Source organism: Emydura macquarii, unplaced genomic scaffold (genome assembly GCF_026122565.2).
Source record: "Emydura macquarii macquarii isolate MOO-44397 ecotype Brisbane River unplaced genomic scaffold, CSIRO-AGI_Emac_v2 contig_2699, whole genome shotgun sequence".
In the NCBI taxonomy this organism is placed as follows: Eukaryota; Metazoa; Chordata; order Testudines; family Chelidae; genus Emydura; species Emydura macquarii.
In genome coordinates, this window is record NW_027132836.1 from 4,465,821 (window position 1) to 4,487,146 (window position 21,326).

Consider the following 21,326-nt stretch of genomic DNA (forward strand, 5'->3'; position numbering starts at 1 on the left):
GTGGCCCCAGAGGGGCGGGGTTGCTCCTGTCATTGGCGGGCAGTGATTGGCCGCGGGAGGAGCCGGTGGGTGGCTGCGTCACGGCGCCGCCAGCTGATCAGAGAGCGAGCCAGGAGCCGGGCCCGGTGAGTGCGGGCGGCTGGGCTGGGCGGGACGGGACTGAGGTGCCGGCCGCGGCGCAGGTGAGTCTCGGCAGGCTCGGCCAGAGGGGGCCGCTCGGGGCCGGGGCTCGGGCCCAGGGACCCGCTCACGGGCGACCCGCTCACGGGCGACCCGCCGGGCCCGTCACCCCGCCGCTGGGCGCGGGCACCGCGGGGAGAGCGCGGCCCGGGGTCCCGGTCCCGGTCCGGGGCAGTCTCCGGGCGCCGGGGCCTTTCTGCCTCGTCCCCCTTCTGGGGCGCGCGGGGGCGTGAGTGCGGGGCTGGCGCGCCCCCCCCCCCGGGAACCCCCGCCCCTCCCCGGGAACCCCCCCTCGGGAGCCCCTGCCCCCGGCGGGTTATGTAAGGGGGCGGGTGGGGCGGCCGCCGGCCCTGCTTATGCAAGCTGCAGTTTAGGGTTTCAGCGCTGGGGGAGGGGGAGGATGAAGTGGAAACTTCCAGCTGCGCCCCCGGCCCCCCCCGCCCCGCCGCCCGGGGCGCTGGGCCGCCCGCCGAGGAAGGTCACCTTCCTGCCTCGCGCAGGCCCGGCGCGAACCGTCGGGCTTGGCGCTGGAGACGGTGCGGGGAGAGCGGCTGCTCTGGAGGGGCGTGCGGCGGGGCCGGCCCAGGCCCCTTGAGCCCTCTGCGCTCCCGGCTGCCCTGACCCCCTTCCCCCGGTGTCTAGGCGCGTCCCGCGGCTCCCCACAGGCCGTCAGGCTGCCAGCAGCTCCGCTTCCCTGCAGCCGGCTGGGTGGGGCAGACGTTGCCTTAGTCACCAGCGCGTTTCTCCTGGCTGTGGCTGCCTGAGGAGCTCGGCCTTGGTTCAGGCGAGGTCTGTTCTGAGCTCTTCTCATTCCCTGCCGCTTTTGCTCCGAGCATGGGCCACATGGGCCCTGAGGGGCTGTGGAGACAGAACCTTTCAGTCCCGCCTTCTCCGAGCCTTGACCCCAGCCAGAGATGTGGTGTGGGTCAAGGCTCCGCTGAGTGAAAACCTTTCCCTGTCTTGATGCAGCCTGGAAACCCCCTCTGGCCGGAGAACCGCCCTGGAGGAGGTGCCCCCAGCGCAGTCTGGGTTCCAGGGGATAACAGGCTGCGTTCAGTCTCTCCTGCTGTTCTTGGCGTTTCGGTCACTGCATGTCTGCTCTCCTGATGGCTAATCTCACTGGCTGCTGCCATCCAGGTTACACTAGTGGCTTGTGGTGTGTGGGTGGCCCTAGGGAGAAGAGTGAGACTCCTCCAGGCTGATTGCTAATTTAGAAAGTGGATCTCTTCCAGAGAAGGGGAAGGTGGTGAAGATCCCAGGTCAGGGGTGCGGTTCCCTGGGACTAGAAGTGAAGGTAGGCATTACCTGCTCCCCACGCCCCCTTCTAGCAAAGCTGTAATGGGAACCCACAGGAACCGCTGGAGGGAGTGCACTGGGGGACTGTCAGGGTGCCCCCTGCTGCAGAATCACACTGAAGGGATGTCCTACAACAGTCCTGGTCACGCTAGGGGAGATGGTTCTTTCTGTCACTACATCACAAACAAGTATATGAAGGCTTTGCCCCTAGTGAAGTTTATCCTCCGCTTGGTGGTTCCAGGGACGTGGCTGTAACTGTCAGGCTGACACTGGGTTTTCATCCCCTGTGCAGGAGTTCAGGGGAGGGTGAATGCCTGAGGTGGACAGAGGCTCTGCATAGAGTCATTATCCTTTGTGCACTATTTATGTCCCTTTTCTATCTCCTGCTTGGCAGCCTGGCAGCCTCCATCTCAAGGACTCTGCTTTTGGCTGGAGCCAGGGGCACGGGGAGAGCCTTTTCCTTTCATGCTGATTCATGCATTCAGGCCCCATGCTGGAAGAAAGGAGGGGGTGGAGCTCCGCACTTGGAACAAAGTTCAGACATGAAGGGGCCGGCAGACGGGTTGGAATTTATACCATATGTACCAGGCATGAGTGGAATGTTTGGCATCTCGGCTGGGCCAGCACAGCCTGTGCAGAAGATTTGGTCCTTGCTCCGTGATTACTGCAGCTTGCAGGATAGTCTCCTTGTGCTCTGGTAAGTGCTGGCAGAAGCCTTCCTTTTGGGATACCTGCCTCCCACCCCCTCAGAATGAGTTCAGTCTATGACTCCATCTAGTCCCAAATGGCAGCTGTGTGGTGAAGTGGCTTGTGCTCACCAAGTCTACAACCTAGATAGATTCTGTCATGGCCAGTGCATAGACTCTCTTTGGCCTTCCTCTGTAGCTGCTTGAAATCCCAGTGCCATTGGACCTGGGGAGTGAGCGGCTTGTCATGGTGCTCTGTGTCCTTGTTTGCACTGCTGCCTTCACCACAGGAACACCTGGTGAAAAGGAGAGTCTCCAGGAGACTTTATATCATGTCCCATAAATCTGCTGTCTGGGACCTTTTGGCCAAATAGGACAATCTTCCCTCTGGCTGTGCCAGCGCATCAGGAGGTCTAGTTGCTTGATTTCCAGGAATCAAACACAAGCCAAGTTCCATCTTCGGACTGGAAGCACTGATAGGACTGGTCTGAACAAGAAGCTGGGAGTGGGGTGGGTTATAATGTGCTGCATTGCTCAGGTTCTCAAAAGCTCAATGGTCTTTACACTCCCCTGGTGGTAACTTGGCAGCAGGAGTGCTGGGCGTTGAAGTATCTTCCTTGGCATGGAGTTGCTGGCGTCAGTCTAGGTGGGCAGCTGGGGAATGCCTGACCCTGCTGCAGGTGTAACATAACCCTGAACCTGCAGTGCCTCTGGCTGGGGATGCAGGCTGCCCCCTTCGTCAATACACCAAACCATCATTTGAGTCCCACTTTATATGGCTCGTTACTATGAGAGCTTTACAAATCTCCTCTGCCACGCAGATGGAACTGCTTGGGTCTTTGCACAGCACTAGCATGCACACAGCCGGCCTTGTTGGATTTACTCTGTGCCGAAGAGCAAATGCGCCACCTGATTTGGCAGAGAGAGGAACAGCTGGCGCCAAATCCTGGGGAGGAGCTTAGGTCACACCTGGCTGCGGGTCCAGCTGTCCAATGTAGCCAGGAGCTCCCTAGTGCTGTAGAGACCAGTAAAGCGCAGCTGTGCCGGCCAGCAGTCAGTCTGCCTGGCAGATCTCTCCCGTAAGTATGTGCCAACCACCATCTGTGGCAATCTTAGGAATGGCTCCGTCTTAGCCACTCCAATTTTTGGTCTCATGAGAGCTGCTACTCAGCAAGGAGCCCCTGTGCCCGGAGCAGCTGTCTACAGTCACAATGGCAGTGAATGCAGCGCGCACTAGGTGCCATGATGGCAGGAGAGAAAGCGCCTGTGTAGTTAGAGGGTGTGGCAGGAAGGGAAGCACCCAGCACTGCCATCCATTGGTGTGAGAAATGGAGTTCTAGTTCCTGGATGATTTGATTTCAGCTTCTAAGTGGTGTTCTGGCTCTGACTTGTTTGCTTCCTTCTCAGCTGCTGCCCCCAGCTACCTGCAGTCCTGGCTACCTAGCACCAGTTCTTCAGTGGCAAGCTTTATGTCCCGTCTCGTCGCTAAAGCTGCCAGTTGAAGAACTGTTGAATGCAGCCACTCTCGTCTCGTTACCTGGGCTGCCCGATGTCCGCTGCATGCACGTGGGGGAGAACAGGATGCGTGAGTCTTCAGCTAATGTGATTACCCACTCCATGGGCTATGGGGTGGCCTCCTTGCCAGCCTGTGAAGAGCGCTCCTTGCATCCTCGTCCCAAAGTGGGTCTGGAAGCAGAGTCCCTGGGTTGTGTGGGACTCCCAGAACGTCTCTTGCCAGTGGGTACTCGGGGGATGGGGAGGGGGCATAGGTAGAACGTAAAGGGGAGTAAGTATGTCTCCATGCTAGTGGTGCAGCACTTGTACCCTGGTAATGTGAAGATCTGCAAAAGAATCTTAAACAACGGTCCTTGGTGCACAGAGGTCCTCTTTACATTGACTGTTTTAACCATTGAAGCTCCAGACTGGTCTGGTTTGACTGGAGGACGTGGCGACTGGACTGGACTGTGAGCTCTCGCCTGCGGTGCAGAGAGGGGAGGTGTTGGCTGGAGAGCTGTTAGACACCATAGGCCTCTGCTGTAGATGAGCTCTTGCTGCCTGATGTTAAAACATGCAGGAAGAGTTTCCAACATGTCCAAGCTTCCCTTCCACTGTCAGAGAAGCAGAAGGGCCCAGCGCAGTTCTTCCTTGTGTGGTTGGGGAGGAGAAACTGGCCCTTGCTTTAGAAAAGCATTCCCAGCCCTGCTCCCTGCCTGGACTTGGGTTGGCCAGAGCGGTTTGTTGGAAGACTAATGAATTCTGAGGCATGCACACCAAGGAATCTGCTATGTGGCTGTTGATCAGGGTCAACAGACGCTTCAGTGGCACATAAGATTTCTAATGAGACTGAGCATCCAGCTAGACCCTCTGAAGGGTCAAGATAGAGGCTGAGCCGGGTGGGGTTCAGAGCGCTTGGAGGCTGTCACTTTGTGACTTGCCTTGATGCTGATGAGCTGTTGTACAGACGTGATGCTCCAGTCTATCAGGCCATAGCTGCCCAGGGCACGGTCCATGGCAACAGGGTTATTCCTGCAGTGCAACTTTGGCAGCAATAGTAGGGGATGGAAGGAAGCCAGGCTCCCCTCCAGTGACCTGGGCTACTCATTTGGGTCTGGGACTAGCACAGACAGCAGCAGGTGCTTCGCAGACATTTCAGTAGTAACTTACATTTATACAGAGCTACTTGGACTCTGGGTCCATGTTGCAGGCTAGTCACTACTCAGCTGGTTTTGGGCTGGAGCTTGTCAGGCCAGAGCTGAATTTGAATTTGTTTGATGGTCATGGTAGTGGGGGAAACCTCTGTGCCTTTGATCCATAGTTAGTCCCTTTTACTGCAACTGGCTGGGTTTTGTGTGTTGAGTTCAGGTGGCATCTGGCTTCTGCTTGTGCTGGAGTGGGTTTAGGTGTGTTTGAAGGAGGCAGAAGCAATTGCTCTGTGGGACCACCTGAGCAGCTTTCTCCCTTCGGGCCACCCTTCCTGCTCTGCTTCCACTTCCTCCATCTCAGCTGTTGCTGCCTTTGGAAGGGGCCTCCTCAGGCATCTCTTTAAATGGCTGGCACTGACAATGCTAAGGTGCCATGAAGCCTGTAGTTCTCAAGCATGGGAAAACTCCATCCACTTTCCCTTGTCCCTGTCAGCCTCTCACCCCCTCATGAGTTAGCACCGGTAAATCTGACCATTTTCAGTGCCCCTCTCATCCTGCAGGATTCCATTGTGCTCTGCAAATGACACAACTGCTTTTCCTACTGCTAAAATGTGGCTACAGCTGGGGTGGAACACAACAGCTACAGCCAGCACTGAGTCAGCTTAGCCCAGGAAGTGCAGAGTGCTATATCCAATTAAAGCCGGGGGATTTTAGGTTGCCCAAAGGGGACCTTGACCAGCTCACATGGCTAAACTCTACTCTGCAAACTGCCATGTGATTACTAATGAGCCTGTTCATTACATTTCCTGTGGGAAGCAGCACCTACCAGCCAGTTACGGCATGGGAGAGTCAGTAACTCTTCCTTCAATCAGAGCATGTCCCGTGCCATCTGGCTGTTCCTGTGAAGTCTCCTCTCTGAGCAGAGATGCAGTCAGAGATCTGATCACATTCCATGCTGGGGTAGAGTGGCCTGTCCCCTAGGATGCGGGCTGGGATTCTTACACTGGAGAGGCTGGCTTGAATCACTGGCATGGGCAATGCTAATTTTCTCAGTGTTTCCTTAGGAACCTTTACGACTGCATTAATGGGGTGCTACTGTTTCCTAGGCTGACGTCTGCTCCATTTAATGGCCCCTGAATTGCTGAGGTGCTCGCTGCATACCCAAGTTAACTATAGTGGGGGTGTGGGATCGGTGATGATGTATTGATCAGTAGTTCTTAGCCCCACACAGTGTGGGGCTAGATTCTACCTGTGAGACAGGCTTTTATTGAGGCTATAACGCCCCTGGCTGGAGAAAAGTCGCCTCTTCCTGCTTTGCTGTTCCACGCTATGCCAATCTCTATGAAACCTCTTCCGTCTTATTGCCTGATATTCATGGGCATCTTTTAAAACCGAGCGGTCAGACCTACTGTCTGTAACAAGCTGGCATGTGCAGTCTTTGCCTAGGGGGTACCAGCTTCCCTGTTTGCTCAGACCCAGGCCCCCTCCACCAGTCAGCTGAGTTCCAGGACTCTGGTATCCAGCTGTTCTTCAGCCCAATGGTTCTACTCTCCAGAGAGAGGAAAAGTTATGTCCAGTTGATTCAGTGTTTCCCTCTCCTCCCTCCCCCCACTCCCCCCCCCCAAAAAAATCCAGTCTCTAGCATGCTGCTCCCGAGTGGATAGACCGGCTGCCGCAGGTGAGATTGCAGATGTGAAAAGCAGGGCTCCTGGTTAGTTTCACTCTGGTTTTATTTCTCCTAGGCGGAAGGAGATGGGGTAGTGGAAATGAGGAGCAGCAGGAGTAAGGCTGGGGGGTGTTACCATGTGGCCGAGTTCTCGGGCTAGGTTTTCTTCATCCAGGTTATGTCCGATGACCTGCATGAGAAGAAAGGACTGCCTGTCACTGCGTGCTCTAGCCCAGGCAGGGCTGGTGCTAGGGAGGCACCAGGAACCTCATGGGGCATAAACGTAGTGGTTCGGCGCAGTCACTTACTGGGCCTCGGCTTTTGAGATTTGTCTTCCTGAGTACATGGCCTCGGCTACCCAGGACACCATGGGGTCAAAGTTCAGGCTGGCAGCTGCAATCACATAATCATCCCTGAAGGAGAGGAAAAAAGCCTCAGGAAATGAGAGGTTCTCTTCCCCCAGGTGCACCCCTGTGACTGGGCACTAGACTCCTCGAGCTCCCGTGACAGCTGGGCCGTGGCCAGCGCGTCTGATCGGAGCGGAGGTGATATCCCACCAAGTGCAGTGATGGGGCGGCTCGTCCCTGGCCAACGGAGTGCAATACAAGTTCTATCTCTAAAAGGCCCAGCGCCCCTGGGCGTCGGTACTATATGTGTGAAGCGTCAGGTAGGGTGAGAACAGATGCTGTGCTGCTCCCCCCTTCCTCTCTCCAGTGCCAACATGCCGCAGTCCCTGAATCCTGAGCCTCTGCAGGTTTAATGCTGAGCCTCAAAAGGAAGCGTCTCTGTAAACCACAGAGGTGGTTGTAGGATCTGTCAATCTTCGTTGGGCTGTCCATTGTTTTTCCTCCCTCCTGCATGTGCCACTGGCAGCCCCGTTGTGTACAGCCCTGGAAGGATGGTGTGGAATGTGGCCCCCCACTAAAAGGTGTCCTGCTGCAGGACTCCCCAGTGCCACCCCCAAGCAGTGCATCCAAGCTGGTCCCCAGAGCACCACTGCCCACCTGTGCTGGATTCCTCCCAGGAAGAGTAAGTTCTGGCTGACATACTGGTCGGCTCTGGCTCTGAGGTGCCAGGAGTTCTCAGCTAACTGGGTTACAAATTGACTCACTTGATGTAAAAGACCAAGAACTTCAGCTGCTCCAGGTTTCCCTTCACAACCGTCTCCGTGTATCCTTTCCCGTAGCCTGCAAGCAAAGATGGTGCAGTGATGGTGTATGCAGTGATGGTGTGTGCAGTGAGGCCTGGGCCGATGCCACGCTGTCCCTGAAGTGCAATAACCAAATAACTGCGGGGGATGGGGGCTGCTCCATAGACTATTGGAGGGACCTTGGTCCTGGAGCTGGGCTGCGTGTCATGTGCAATTAGTGCTTTGGCTGTGGCCAAGGGCGAAGAGTGACCTTGTCCCCAGGGCCCTGTCCCACAGCTCTGACCTTAATGTGTGGGGCTGTGATGCTTGACACTGGGTTTTCTGCTCTCACGGGTGGCTTCCCCCCATGAAAGAAGTGACGTGGGGATGGGTGGGGACTTCTCTTCCTGAGTGACTTGGAGAATGGTTCAGCCATCTGTATAGGTGCTTATAAGGTCCCCCTCACTGGAGTAGCTGGGCACCTGTGGGCTGCAGCGGTGTGGGGGATGGCCCAGCTTTTCTGCTCCCACCCTACCTGCGTAGCGGATGCTTTTTCCAAGCAGCGAGGTCCAAAAGAAAGGAACAGTGTGCAATTCCTTCCCCTTCTTCAGCATGTTTAAAGCAGCAATGTGACCTGAAATGACCCAGGAAACCCCAAGAGGGGAGGATGTTCTTTTCCTGATACTTTCATGGGAAACTTCTTAAACTTCAAGTTCACCAGCTTCCTTCTGAAGCCTGGCGCCCGCCCTGGCTCAAGGCGTTCCCCACTAGTGACTCCTGCTGGCAGCTGGTCTGGCTGAAGCAGCTGCCCACCTCTATGTGCATGACCCCTCCCACTCCATCCCGCCGCATGGCTCTGGGCTGTTCAGTGGAGCTGCAGCCCCTTCTGTCGCAAGGGCTAAACATGCGTCAGTAGTGGCACTGCACGTCCCAAGGCCCAGGCCTTCCAGCCTTGTGCCCGTTTCTCACGCCTGGTTTTCTAGCAGTTGGGGGGGAGGCAGACCCAGTGCTCTTACTGCTGCTGCTCGGTCTCTCACCATGAGCCTGCGCTATCTGCCAGTGACGGATGGTGGTGGTCGTCCCACTGCACAGGGCGAGAGGAAATGAAGTCACATCCCCAGCAGCGAAAACTCGTGGGACGTTGGTTTGCATGAACTAAGAGGGGAGAAGGTGGGTGATGAGTGACCTAGCACGAGTGCCCCTTAGACGTGGCGCACGCAGGCCTCGCAGGAACTTACGCACCACATCCACCAGGATGGCACCGGTGTGGTCCATAGCAATGGGCGTGCCCTTCAGGAAAGCCGAGTTGGAGGTGACGCCTGTGGGGAAAGACAAGGAAAACGGAGCTGGGCTTCATGCGAAAGGCTGCGGCAGGCATGAGGACAGCCCCTGTAGGCCGTTACCAGGTGGTGTGCTGTCAAGGCAGTACACACGTCCGCGGCACAGCACAGTGACAACGAACAGCGCCATGGAGGTCTGGGTGAGTGGCAGGAGGGCCACACAACTCCGGCTGGTTGAGCTAGAAGAGGGTAAGTGCCCCAACCCCGCTCTGAGCAGTACAGGGAGGAGGAGGAGTGCAGTAAGTGTAAGGATGGAGCCCGGGAGAGGGACTCCTGGAGCAGCAGTACGGGAAGGGAGAATGTGGCAATTAAGCCCCGAGCCTGTCAGGGCATCTGGGGGGATGGGGCCTGTTGGGAGCTGGGGTAGAGGGTGTAATTCTGCTGGGGGTTAGTCTGGGGATCTGAGCCAGCCAGGCTCTGTTTATGGGTGGCCGTGTTGCTGGGGGGTTAGCACAGTGCTGCATACACAGGCTGGAAGGTACAGACAGGCATGAAGCAAAGGTGATCTGTTTAATCTCTTACCTATTCCTACCACCACCACATCTGCAGGCAGCTTCTCTCCACTGGCCAGAACAGCCTCTGTAACCTAGAAAGGAGCAACACCATTCACCAAGCTGCTGCTGGAGAGCCCCCTTTGCCCATGGTGCTTCACCAGTTCATGTGGACAGACCCTGCACCACCCAATCCACCGTTCTGGGCACAGGAAACGCTGTTGGGGTGGTGGAGAGCAATCGAGTGCCTCTGCCTGTGACACAAGTGTGTATTTTGTGCCCTGGGAGAGGGGAGACTACGTGCGCTGTGGAAGGAACACAAGGGAAGGGGAGCGAAAGGCCTGTGCGCTGATTGGAGAAGGAAGCTGAGGCACAGATTTGGGAGCAGGTCAGGTGTGGCGTTGGTGTTAGGGACGTGCTAACCTTTCCAGTCTCTCCTCGCAGCTCAGAGATTTCAGCCTTCATGTAGAATTTCACTCCTTTACTCTGCAGCATCTGAAACAAGGAAGGGGAATTACCCTGCCCTAAAACAGCTCCTCAGCCACGTTCTAGCCCTGACTTAATTCAACAATTAAAGGTTTGTCCCCTTCCCGAAGCCCAGGCAGATAGCTGGGCTACTGGGCCAGCTCTGCTCACTGAGGGTTCTCCAAATACCCCCCACCCCCTCAAGCTGGTCCCATGGATGAGAGAGATGGAGGAACAGTCATGGCCCCTGCTGGGATCCCACTCTGCCCAGACAGGAGTGCAATAGCACATGAGGTGACTATTAGTGGGGGTGGGGCGAAGAGGGGAGCACCAGGCGTGCAGCTGTGCCAGAATCCAGAGGGCCTGAGGTGAGTGGTAAGGCGAGGAGAGGGGTGGCTGGGCACAGCTGGTGTGTGCATGCACCAGGCACAACGCTTCAAGCTGCGGGCTAGGTGTGAGGTGTTGGTGTCGTGGCTTGGGCACAGTGTGCAGGAGGGTTGTACTCGCTGGGTGCCTGCGTGTGCAGAGCGTGAGGCCAGGGTAGGGCTTTCATAGTCCTGGGATTTGTCTGCATTCGCAGCCCTATTAACTAGAAGGAGGATTTTCCTAACCTGCATGACCACTCTGCCAACCTGAGGCCCCAGCACTGCCTGGAAGGGGAACTCCGCTCTCTCCACCACGCAGATGGCACTGGCTTTGTCCGACAGAAAGGCAGCTACCTCCATCCCTGCAAGTCATAGACACCCCGGCCCCAGTGAAACTGACCCAAGCACCAGCCTGCACCAACCTCCTCCCTTGAAATAGGGTTGATGCTGGCAACCTTTTATTCAGGGGGGTGGGAGGTGCTGCAGCGACGCTGGCCCCTGCTTTTACACAGCCAGCCAGGCTCCTCCAGCCTCTGTAGCCCAAACCTTTCTCCTGTTCCTCAGGGAGCCAAGTAGTAGGAAGGCAGATTGGTTCCCCATCCCCCAGCTGCATTTTTGGGCCTGTTTCCCACCCTAGCTGCTGTAGAGTGAGGCACCCCTGACCGATAAAGTGACACCCCTATGGAGTAAATCCCCTTCCTCTAGCTCCAAGGGCCGTGTGCTGTTTTTAGTGCTTCCAGCGGAGGGCTGAGGGTGGGACCCCACATGGAGCAATGCACAGCCATGGAGGGTGGGTATAATGAGCAGGGGAAGGCTTAGCCAGGCATGGCCCCACCCATGCTCTACCTTCCTGCTGCAACTGCCAGGCTGGGGGGTGCTGCCGTACAGACTGCTGTTCAGCCTCCCCGAAGTGGGTGGGGATGGGACTTGGTGCGGGGGGGGCACCTGCCCAGAACTTGGGGCAGCCGGCGGGGCTGCACACCGGAGCAGCTGGGGCCATGTGCGGCCTGGCTGGGTCTCGGGGCAGCTGAGGCCAAGCGGTGCTGGGGTTGCCCGGCTAGAACTTGGGGCGGCTGGGGCCATGCCCAGGTTGCGCTATGGGGCAGCCTGGTGCTGGGGCTGCCTGCTGCCCAGCTGGGACTTGGGGTGGCTGGCACTGTGGGGGGGCTGGGGCCACGCTCGGCTAGTGCTTCGGGGCCGTCTGATCATGGGGCCATGGGCCACCCGGCTGGGATTGAGGGCAACGGGCCACCCAGTGCTGGGGCCACGTGCGGCCGGGACTCAGGGTCACTGGGGCCACCCACTGGCTGGGACTCGGTGGCTGGGGCCACGCCCACCCAGGGCCCTGGTTGCCTGGCTGGAAGGGGGCTCAGCTCTGGGGGGGATGTGAGGGGCAAGGCCTCAGGTGGAAAGGGTGGGGCAATGGGCTAGCCTCCTCTAACAAGGGGTTCACCAGCCGCCCGTGCACAGCCCAGGCTAGCAGGGAGTGGCCACCCACCAGTGAGCATCCCTGCAGCACTGAGCACAGGGCCTTTAGTTAACCAGCGCATGCAGTGAACGTGAATTTCAAGGCTCTGCCTAAAATCCGCGAGCTGACCCCATCCCTGTTCCGACTCGCTGTGTGCCGGCAGCCGTTGCCCGTCTCCTACCAATGAACGAAGCGCCTAGCAGCACCACCCTTTTGCCGGTTGCTAGGTGGAGAATCCTGTTCGCATCCTCCGGGGTTTGCAGGCAGCACACGTTCTCCAGCTCTGAGCCAGGGCACTGCAGCTGCCTGGGGCTGCAGGACAGGAGACTCCAGTTAAAGTTGCTATGCTTATAAAAGGCCTCCACAGCCCCTCTTCCTGCGTGGGCACGGGGGCACTCCTGTGGCTGAGGGCGCAAAGTCCTGGAGCACTCTTCCCCGCTCAGGCCCTTGAGGCCGGCAACACACGGCTGCCTGGCTGACTCACCTGCTGCCCGTGGCGACGAGGAGCTGATCGTACCTCTGGAAGGACCCATCCTGGAAGTGGGCCTTCTGGCCCTGCGTGTCCACTGACACCACCTGCAGCAAGAAACGGCACCAGGTGGCTCACTGCTCCGGTCCGCAGCCTGGCTGGGCCCACGTAGTGCGCAGCCAGGTAGGTGTCTGTGTCCCCACAGCCCACTCCCCTCTGTAAACCCCCACACCCAAGCACAAGGTGGGGGAGCGCTAGGTGCAGGGAGCACAACACTTCCCCGTTTGAGCCCAGCCTCACCAAGCTCCCCCCACGCACCAGGGAGCTTACACCCACACGCCAAGCCATCCCAACAAGCACAGCTAACTGACTTTGGGGTGTGCCCAGGCAGAGTGACTAACGGTGCTGCTGTTCTCGCGCAGGACTACAGTGATCTGCGGGAATGGGCCCACCGCTCCCAGGCCAGTGTTACGGACAAGGACAGCTTCTGATAAGGGTGAGATGCTGCAGCTTCTTTACCTCTTTTTCAGTCCAGACTTCTATGCCATGAGCCTCAAAAAAGTCCCACTGCCTGAGGTAAATGCTCTCTAGTGTCTTATCCATCGCCTGGAAGTCGAGCAAAGCAACAGGAGTGAGGAGCATCTCCACACAACAAATCCCGCCATGCAAGAGGTTAACAGCACATGAGCTGCTGACTGGATGGGGGTTTGTGGAGTGTCCGCACGGGAGACGTTCACAATGGGTAATCTGTGTTTTCTTACACATCAATCACATTGCCCACCTCCACCCCAACCCAGCCATCTCTGCAGCAGGAAGAGCCGTAGGGACTGGGGTGAGATCACTGGCTTCCGGCCACACCTCTTCATTAGGAGTCACTGGCTCTGCTGACAGCTATGGGGAACTCTGGGCTCTGTGGTGCAGCTGGCGCTCTGGAATTGAATAATGCCTGTTCTGACAACGCCCTTCCCCCCCCCCCCCCCCCCTACAGCCCATCCCCTCAGTCACAGGGTCTTAAGAAAAGTTCTGGCCAAGCACAAACCTTGCTTAGTTGGGTCCTGTCATAAGGGACGTGCTTTTCTTTGGTTACCATGATGATCCTGCCGGTAAAGCCTTCCTGACGAAGTGTTTCTGCACAGACCAGTGCGGCTGTGCCTGTGGGAGATACAGGAGTCTGGCGTGACTCACCACCTGGGCAGGAGGAAAGCCACACCTTCGCCCATGGAGAAGAGCCCCACGTGGGCAGGAAGGACTGCCTTCCAGGCTACATGACCAAAGCGCAGGGGCTTGTGTGCAGGGCCTTGTCTACTGAGTCACTAACCTCCACCCAGGAGCAGCATCGTGGTCTCGTTGATCCTGCATCGCTTGCTCATGTCCTTCAGCCTTCGGGCACTTTCAAGATCCTGGCAGAAAGCAGAGAAGAAATGATTCAGGCAGTGGCAATTGGCGCCTGGCGCACCTTTGCTCTGGTCGTTCGGTGAGGTCAGTACCTTCTTTTCTGCAGTAATAAACACCGTCCCGTCTTCCACGCTGACCTGCAAAGACCAAGGGAGAAGGGGATTTCAGTGCCGTGCCGATAGCTGTGACTGCTGGGAAGTTACTGAGGAGACTTTGGGTTGGATTCGGAATGTGTATGTCCTGCAGGACTTGGCTGCTGCCAAAGCCTGTGTTGCTCTGTGCCCAAGCGGCTGTGAGGAGGATGGCCACTGACGGCAGGTTGGTCAGTGAAGGCATGCTGAGGATGTGGAATTAACATGGCATCCTGATGCCAGAGAATCGACCCAGGGCTTCAGACTAAGGCAAAAAGTTACAGCAGCCCCAGGGAAAGGGGAAGCGTGCTGGGTGGTCTCGGGGTGCATGCTTCTGAAGACACCTAGTGCCTGTCCTCTGCAGGTGGATTTGGGCAGGTCTCATTTGGGCTGTTCATGGCCCAGGCTGGTATGACGTGGCAGGTACTGGAATGGGTGTGCCTAAAAGGGAACAAATACCGAGTAGCCAGAACGAGCTGGGATGCAGAGTGGAAAGTAAGAAGGCTAAAGTCACCTTAAAGCAGGGAAGACAGTCCAGAGTCGGGTACTCCTCAATGTCTCCAGTTCTGATATTGAAGCAGGCCCCATGCCAGGGACAGCGCAGTCTGTTACCCACCAAGACTCCTGCAATGCACAGGCCAAGGAAAGTGCTGGCTAGTGAGTAGAACAGAACTGGCTGTCAAGACTCCCAGAGTCTGTTCAGCTCTGACTGACATGCGGGAGCAGGGGTGAGCTGTTCACTTCTGAACACTGGGTTAATGAGTCTTGCCCACTCCAGCGGGTGCTCTGAAGCAGCACTGTGCAGCACGTTGCTAACCTTGAGCTGTGCTGTGTGGAGTAGGATGTCCTACGTACGACATGAACGCTGGACTCTACATGTATCTATACCAAACAACAAACCCCATTTGGCGTGTAAGGCTGGTCTGCTTCCTCTGCTAGCTTTGTACCTGCAGCTTGGTCTGAAATTTCAAGCGGCGTTGACGCAGGATTACCAATGGCAGGTTGTTAAACCTCTCGGTCTGCTATTCAAGTGGAGGCACCCTAGGTCAATGAGCGGGCTACTGTCCACAAGAACCAGTTTGCGTGGTGGGCTGGTAACAGGGCAACTGAGCTATGTTCTAGAGGAGAAGCCATGTGCAGGAGAGACTGGAGAGAGGCAAGATCCTGGCCTCCGTAAGAGTGACCAATTCCCAAAGAATAGTTGAGCATGGTGAGGAAACTGAGGCAGGGAATGGCATACTGGTGTTAGTGTTTCACCTAGTAAAGAGTGAGTGTTTTCAAAAATCCTTTTGCAAGTTGTGTATTTGCTTCCATTGCACACATCTCTCAAAGGGTAACCTGTATGTGGTGGGGGCTCCTGGAAAGCGTATGCTTATGCTACTAGGGTTTCCTGGGGGAGGGCAGCTGGACATGAGGTCCCACGTCCGTGAAGAGGTATCAGAGAGATGCTGTGTCCAAGCCACGTGCCAGAGAGACCAATCAAAGAGCCAGTGCTGCAGTAGACTCAGAAGAAGGGTGTGTGTGTGTGTGTGAGAGAGAGAGACAGACACACGCGCAGTCTGGTGAGTGCCCAGCAGGGGATGCTCGGTGAGCGCAGCGAGCCAGACACGAGGCCGGTGACGCCATCGCACACGTGCTGAGCTGAGGCTTTGCAAAGCAGCACCCTGCAAACCTGGCCCGCTGGGCGCTGGGCTCTCCCTGGCGTGGGGGCCTGGGTGTGCACAGTACATTTCATTCGGCTGTGCGCCCAGGGAATCTTCCTGATCTTTATCAGGGTGTCGCACTCAATCCCACCGGCGGCCCACACTTGAATTACCCGCTGGCGGAATCCTGCCCGCGGCCTAGCCTCCGCCGAGAACTGCCGCGAGGAGCAGTATTTCGGCGGCAGACCGAGGCATGTTCCCATCCGCCGCAGAATCGCGCAGCTCCTTCTTTTTGGGCAGCAGCTCGCTGTGTCTGCCATCCGCCGAGCAATCGCGTGCCCTGCACTCGTTCGGCAGCAGCTCTACCCTCCAGCATCTGCTTGAAACACAGTGCGAGGGCGCCGCGGGCCGGATCTGGCCCGTGGGTCGTATGTTTGAAACCCCTGCACTAGGGTCTGCCTGGGCACACCCAGCACATCCCGTACGCACGCCTATCCGTGGGGGTGACGGCTTAGGAGTCCCCGGCCCTTTCCTTCAGCGCGGAGCAAGCCGGGAAAGAGAAGGGGGCCTGCTAAGCAGAGGCATTAGCACAGCGTGGGGAGCTGCTGGAGAGACCTTGAACTAGCACTTGAAGCTCCCTGTTGTGTGCAGGCGCGGCCTTTTGCATTCCGCGTTGCCTCTGACACTGTCACCTCGACCTGCTGTTTGCCCATGACCCGAGGGCTGGGCTTTGTCAGCCGGGGGACGGGGAGACAGCTGGGTTACCTTTGCTGAGAGGGGCTCCAGCGTGCGTGCATGTGCTCCCCACCGCACTGAACTCCGTCTGATTCCTCACCAGCAGCACCTTGTGGCCTGCCACCTCCACTTCCCGCAGCCTGCAGGAGACAAGCACAAACCAACACCAGAGAGCCTGAGCCCCTGGCGGGGGAGCTAATGTCCAGGCTGTGGGGCCAGCAGGAGGGGCAGCTGGATCAGAACCCAGCCACAATGGGGCAGCTGGAGGAGAAGGCTGCCGTAGCGGATGAGAGCATCCAATAACCGCGGCTATGGGGCTGGTGTTTCTATAGCCTCCCAGGGGGCGTTTGGGGGCTGAGCATCTTCCTAACCCACCTCCCTCTCCCAGGTGACGGAAGGCCAGGCCGAGCTGCCTCAGGAATAAACAAAGCCGCCTTGCTGAGGGGAAGCCCGCAGCACACCCAGCTCTGTTGGCAGTCCTGCTGCGGCATGACACCCTCTTGCTACTGCAGGGTTCTGGCAGGGGCTGGGGCAGGCACTGCCCAGGCGCAGAGTGTCACACAGAGGTGGGCCTGGGACAGGTCTGTCAGCGCATGCAGGGGATGGGAACTGGCCTAGCGGCTTAGCTGCCCCTGCTTTCACATTACTCCAGCCTGCCACGAGCTGCTACTCACTCGCCGTCCTGGACCTCCGACTCCTGGCAGACCTGCTGCGTGATGCTGTCTTCGGCATCCATGCTGGCGGCAGGCTGGCTGGAGACAGACAGGAGGCAGAGTCAGTCCGGGATGGGGCATGGGTGCTGCAGCACAGCATTCTGGGAAGGCACATGCCAGAGCTGCTGCTCGCTCGCCTTGTTCTCAGACAGGTGCTGAGGTGACAGCCGGTGTGGTATGAGGACACTGGCCTCACCGTGCCTTTGGGACTGATTCGCTAGGCCGCATGGCTGATCGCAGACCTTCTCAGCCCCATGGGCACCCTGGGAGTGCTGCCCCAGGCCCGAGCTGGCAGCCAGGCCCTCCTACCTTCCACCAGAGTCCTGCAGAGGGTCTCCTCAGCTGTGTCTACTAGCGCCAGCTGCTCCCCCGCCCCAGGGTGACTCCGCTGGAAACAGGGGCCGGAACGCCAGGCAAAGACATTCTGAGCAAAAGTGAGGGCTTGAGTAGACAGCCTGGGGGCAGGCAGGCCCCCAGTCCTGGGCCCAGAGAGTTTCAGGGCAACTGGGAGGGGCACGGCTGGGTGGGGCCTCCCTTCCTCTGAGTCGCAGCCTGAGGTAATGGCACAGGAGAGAGGGCTGGGTTCCTGAGACCTGTGAGAAAGCCGGGCCTCTGTGAGCAGGCCAGGGTGGGGCCCAGCCTCTGGGTGACAGGAATGAGGGCCTCGGGGAGACAGGGCAGGGGGACTCACCCCTCCTCACGCTGTCATCCGGAGAGCAAGGTTCAGCCAGCAGGAAAGCATCTGGTGCTGCCTTTGCTGCAGAATAATCACTCCAGGTAAGAAACTCCCTGCAGCAGCTGCTGCTCTGCATGTGCTCTGCTTCCACGCAGCTTTGGTCAATCACACTTGACCAGGCCTCTAGGATGCCTCAGAAATGCTTCTCTGGGCCCAGATCCCACCCTTCTTACGTCTAGAGGCCCCTTGTCTTGTCTGCCCTGACACCGGCCAGGCCCGCCCCGCCCGTGACTGTCTGGTCCATTCTGTTGAATCATTTCCTACGATTTGCACCTGCCCCTGCGAGGGCATCTAGCAAACCAAGCTACTGATGCCTATCTGGGCGTAGCTGATTTACTGAATGGGGTGGGGCCAGCTAGTGCCATTTGGAGCTCTGCTGGAGCTGGATCTGCAAACCACTGCAGGGGGAATGTGTCCTGTATTACCACAGCAGGCTGAATGGCCTTATGTTAGCTGTTGGATGGCAGTGGGACAGCAAATCCAGCCCTAGCCAGCCTGCTCCTGCACATCCTTCTGGCTTAAGCAAGTGATACGGATTGAAGATGAATAATGTAATTTCTCTGTTTACCGAGTTGCTTGTAGGGGGTTTTATGCGGCCTCCATGTAGTTTACATCACTGAATTCTGTGGCCCATGGAAACTAAAATTTTTGAGAAGGCCTCCTCAGTCCTTTAGCAAACTAGAAATTCTGTGATGGTGAAAAGTTTGTAGAATAACATCTAGAAAATTAATTTTCATTGCCTGATGAGATGTATAAGGCCATTGATTGTGTTATTAAATGCTTCTGTGTAGAAGATTTTCCACCTATTTTAAACTTTTGCTGCATTTCCAGTTTGCTGCAAAAATCAGCATGCCTTACTGCAGAACATAGGGTTAGTATGCCTTCTCCTCGCCTTCTGGCTGCTGGAAGGAGGAAAGGGGCAACAAGATGTGGAGTGTATGGACGGTGGGAGCAGGTGGGGACTACAGAACATTCAAAGAAAATTCCAGAAATCTGGGAGCAGCAGCAGAATCTGGATTTAGAAAATTCAGCTTCCAGGCTGCCCAGAGTGATCCAAAAAAGAGGTAGCGGTGACTGCTTGAAGAGCTGAGGTGGGGGAAGAGATTAGGAATTCTGGTTGAGCTTCAGCTGATGTCTAGACAGTCATGAGGAGCTGTCAGAGAGAGGCTGAGATTTTAATTTGAACAGAAGGAAGCCGCTTGGAAGCAGAGAGGTAGCTCTGAGTTGTCAGCATACCGGTGGTAGCTGAATTTGTGCTTGCAGATGGGCTTAAGGTGTAGTGGGAAATAAGGGTAGAAGGAGAGAAGGGTCCAGGGACGGAGCCTTGTGAAGCCCCCACAGAAAGCTGGAGGATCCTGTGACGGACACACACTGGAAGAGTGATTAGCGCGATAGAGGGAGACCCAAGAGAGGGCAAAGCCATGGAAGCCAAAGGAGGAGAAAATTTCAAGACGAGCAGGGCTGACTGTGTCAAAGGTGGCTGGTAGGTCACGGAGGATGAGGGTGAAGACGAAGTATTGGTTCTGAGCTTTGGCTTGGGAAGAGGTCATTCGCTGTGCCTGTCTCCACCATGAACCAGACACAATGCTGTCTGTGACAGTGGAAACAGACTTCAAAGGATGGCCCACCTGGTCAATCAATGTCCCGAACGATCATATCATGGTGGCATGTCTGCCATCCACTCTGCGGCATCTGAATCAGTTAACTAGGGTGCCAGCCTACACCTGGCCATCTGGCATTGCTGTTTCTAGCTGTATGAAAGAATAGGACTGAGGGGAAGGAGCCAGAGGAGTGTGAAGGGTTGAAGAGAAGAGTAAGGCAGGGGATGAGCGGGGGATCAAGAGATAGGGTGGTTTGGGATCATAGAATCATAGAATATTAGAGTTGGAAGGGACCTCAGGAGGTCATCTAGTCCAACCCCCTGCTCAAAGCAGGACTAACCTCAGCTATATCATCCCAACCAGGGCTTTGTCAAACCTCACCTTAAAAACCTCTAAGGATGGAGATTCCACCACCTCCCTAGGTAACACATTCCAGTGCTTCACCACCCTCCTAGTAAAAAACTTTTTCCTAATGTCCAACTTAGACCTCCCGCCCTGCAACTTGAGACCGTTGCTCCTTGTTCGGTCATCTGCCACCACCAAGAACAGCCTAGCCCCATCTTCCCTGGAACCCCCTTTCAGGTAGTTAAAGGCCGCTATCAAATCCCCCCTCACTCTTCTCTTTTGCAGACTAAACAAGCCCAGTTCCCTCAGCCTCTCCTCATAAGTCCTGTGCTCCAGCCCCCTAATCATTTTGGTTGCCCTCCACTGCACTCTCTCCAACTTGTCCACATCCTTTTTGTAGTGGGGGGCCCAAAACTGGACACAATATTCTAAATGCGGCCTCACCAATGCCGAATAGAGGGGAATAATCACTTCCCGTGACCTGCTGGCAATGCCCCTCCTAATGCAGCCCAATATGCCATTAGCCTTGACAACCAGGGCACACTGCTGACTCATATCCAGCTTTTTATCCACCGTTACCCCCAGGTCCTTTTCTGCAGAGCTGCTGCCCAGCTCGTCGGTCCCCAGTCTATAGCTGTGCATGGGATTCTTCCTTCCTAAGTGGGATGGGCTCACGGGAGTAAATAGAGGAGAGCAAACAAGAAACTTCTGGATCTAGGGAAGAGATGAAGGAGGAGAGGGTGTAGGATGGGAGGCGAGCCCCTAGGGGAGCTGGAAGATCATACTGCATCATGTCATTTGTCTCTTGAAAGAAATGGGTGAGATCCTGTCTGGAGGCAGGAGAAGGGGAGGGTTCGAGGAATGAGTCAAAGGAGGTGAAAAGGCAGCTGGGACTGTGAGCCTGGGACTCAGCTTGGAGAAACAGAGTTTAGCAACATGGATATTATATATATATAAAAAAAAAAAACCTACCAAACTGAGTCACTCCCCTGTATCCATTTCTCCCCCATGGGGAGAGGAGACACGAACAGCTGTGACAGATGGCTGGCCTGTTGTTTAATGCATGACTGGAAGGGGCACTCAGACACTAGGGTGATGGGCTCAGTCTAAGAAACTGAAGAGAGGAGAACAGTGGGGGGCTGCCCACTCAGGTCCCCAAAGCCCAGTTGACTGGGAAACCCCTTCTCATAACTGAGGGAAGAACTCGCCTGGCTCTGGAGTGTGGCCAGAGAAGACGGGTGGAATTGTCCTGAGATGGGGGAGAGGAAGCAGGGAGCACAGCAGGCAGTGATCACAGCACAATCACCACAATCACAAGATTGTGGCAGTAGTTGGTCTGAATGACAAGTGTTGCAGCTGGGACACACATCAGTGACCTTAGCTGTGCACAACGCACACAAACCGTCCCTACCAGCCCACAGGGCTTACAGGAAAGTAGGGACAGGGCAGGGAGCAGAGGCCTGTGGAATTAAATCAGTTTGTTTCCGCTGGTGAGACGTCTCTGGAGCAGGCAGCTAAAGCTGCTTTGCAGTGAGGTCTGTGGATGGTGCCTCCAGGCAGCTGACCTGTAAGCAGAAGCCGAGAGAGTCCTCCCCAAAAGCAGCGCTGCTAACTCTTCCAGGACCAACACTTGCATCCCTGTGACTTCTGCCTCGAACCGCTGGCAATGGACCCCCCCCCTCCAACACAGCGTCATTATCACGTCCATTGCTCCTACAGCAAGGCACCCGACATGCTCACCTGATCCCAGCCGTGGGCTTCTCACCAGAGCCCAGACCTTGCAGCCTCCTGGGTTGCACCAGTGTGTGGAAGTGAGGCACTCCCTTCTCA

At 56.7% G+C, this 21,326-nt stretch overlaps 1 protein-coding gene and 1 long non-coding RNA gene across 8 annotated transcripts; one reads left to right on the forward strand and one right to left on the reverse strand.

Moving 5' to 3' along the window:
* The first annotated feature begins 91 nt into the window (after nt 1-91).
* Nucleotides 92-3,611, forward strand: LOC137164936 (uncharacterized). Of its 4 annotated transcripts, none has more exons than XR_010923243.1 (4): nt 92-125; nt 1,413-1,474; nt 1,871-2,173; nt 3,570-3,611. It is a non-coding gene; the product is annotated as an uncharacterized lncRNA (long non-coding RNA). The 4 variants fall into 4 exon arrangements; XR_010923242.1 differs by having other exon boundaries at nt 111-182; nt 1,150-1,474; XR_010923241.1 differs by having other exon boundaries at nt 111-182; nt 1,150-1,474; nt 1,879-2,173.
* Nucleotides 3,612-6,474: 2,863 nt separating this feature from the next.
* On the reverse strand, nt 6,475-21,326 carry LOC137164934 (apoptosis-inducing factor 3-like). 4 transcript variants are annotated; one of them, XM_067565989.1, is made up of 20 exons: nt 21,237-21,326; nt 17,506-17,571; nt 16,776-16,853; nt 16,132-16,241; nt 14,238-14,347; nt 13,685-13,729; nt 13,516-13,597; nt 13,237-13,349; nt 12,717-12,803; nt 12,213-12,304; nt 11,910-12,040; nt 10,507-10,622; nt 9,854-9,925; nt 9,462-9,525; nt 8,842-8,918; nt 8,616-8,754; nt 8,135-8,233; nt 7,582-7,657; nt 6,779-6,883; nt 6,475-6,660 (listed from the first exon to the last, which is right to left on the reverse strand). In XM_067565989.1, the coding sequence occupies exons 3-20, from the start codon at nt 16,835-16,837 to the stop codon at nt 6,627-6,629; spliced, it is 1,614 nt and encodes a 537-aa protein (XP_067422090.1). In that variant the 5' UTR covers nt 16,838-16,853; nt 17,506-17,571; nt 21,237-21,326; the 3' UTR covers nt 6,475-6,626. The 4 variants fall into 4 exon arrangements, 3 of the variants coding, with proteins under 3 accessions (XP_067422090.1, XP_067422091.1, XP_067422092.1); XM_067565990.1 differs by having other exon boundaries at nt 8,637-8,754; nt 21,237-21,319; XR_010923239.1 differs by having other exon boundaries at nt 6,627-6,660; nt 8,637-8,683.

Bases quoted from the DNA above. Each gene is read 5' to 3' on its own strand.
- LOC137164934 (XM_067565989.1), bottom strand. From the start codon at position 16,837: ATGGATGCCGAAGACAGCATCACGCAGCAGGTCTGCCAGGAGTCGGAG. The intron at 13,350-13,515 runs GTTAGTGACTCA...TATCTCCCACAG, and splicing joins GATGCTGCTCCTGGGTGGAG to GCACAGCCGCACTGGTCTGT. The intron at 9,926-10,506 runs GTTAGGAAAATC...TCCTTGTTTCAG, and splicing joins TTGGCAGAGTGGTCATGCAG to ATGCTGCAGAGTAAAGGAGT.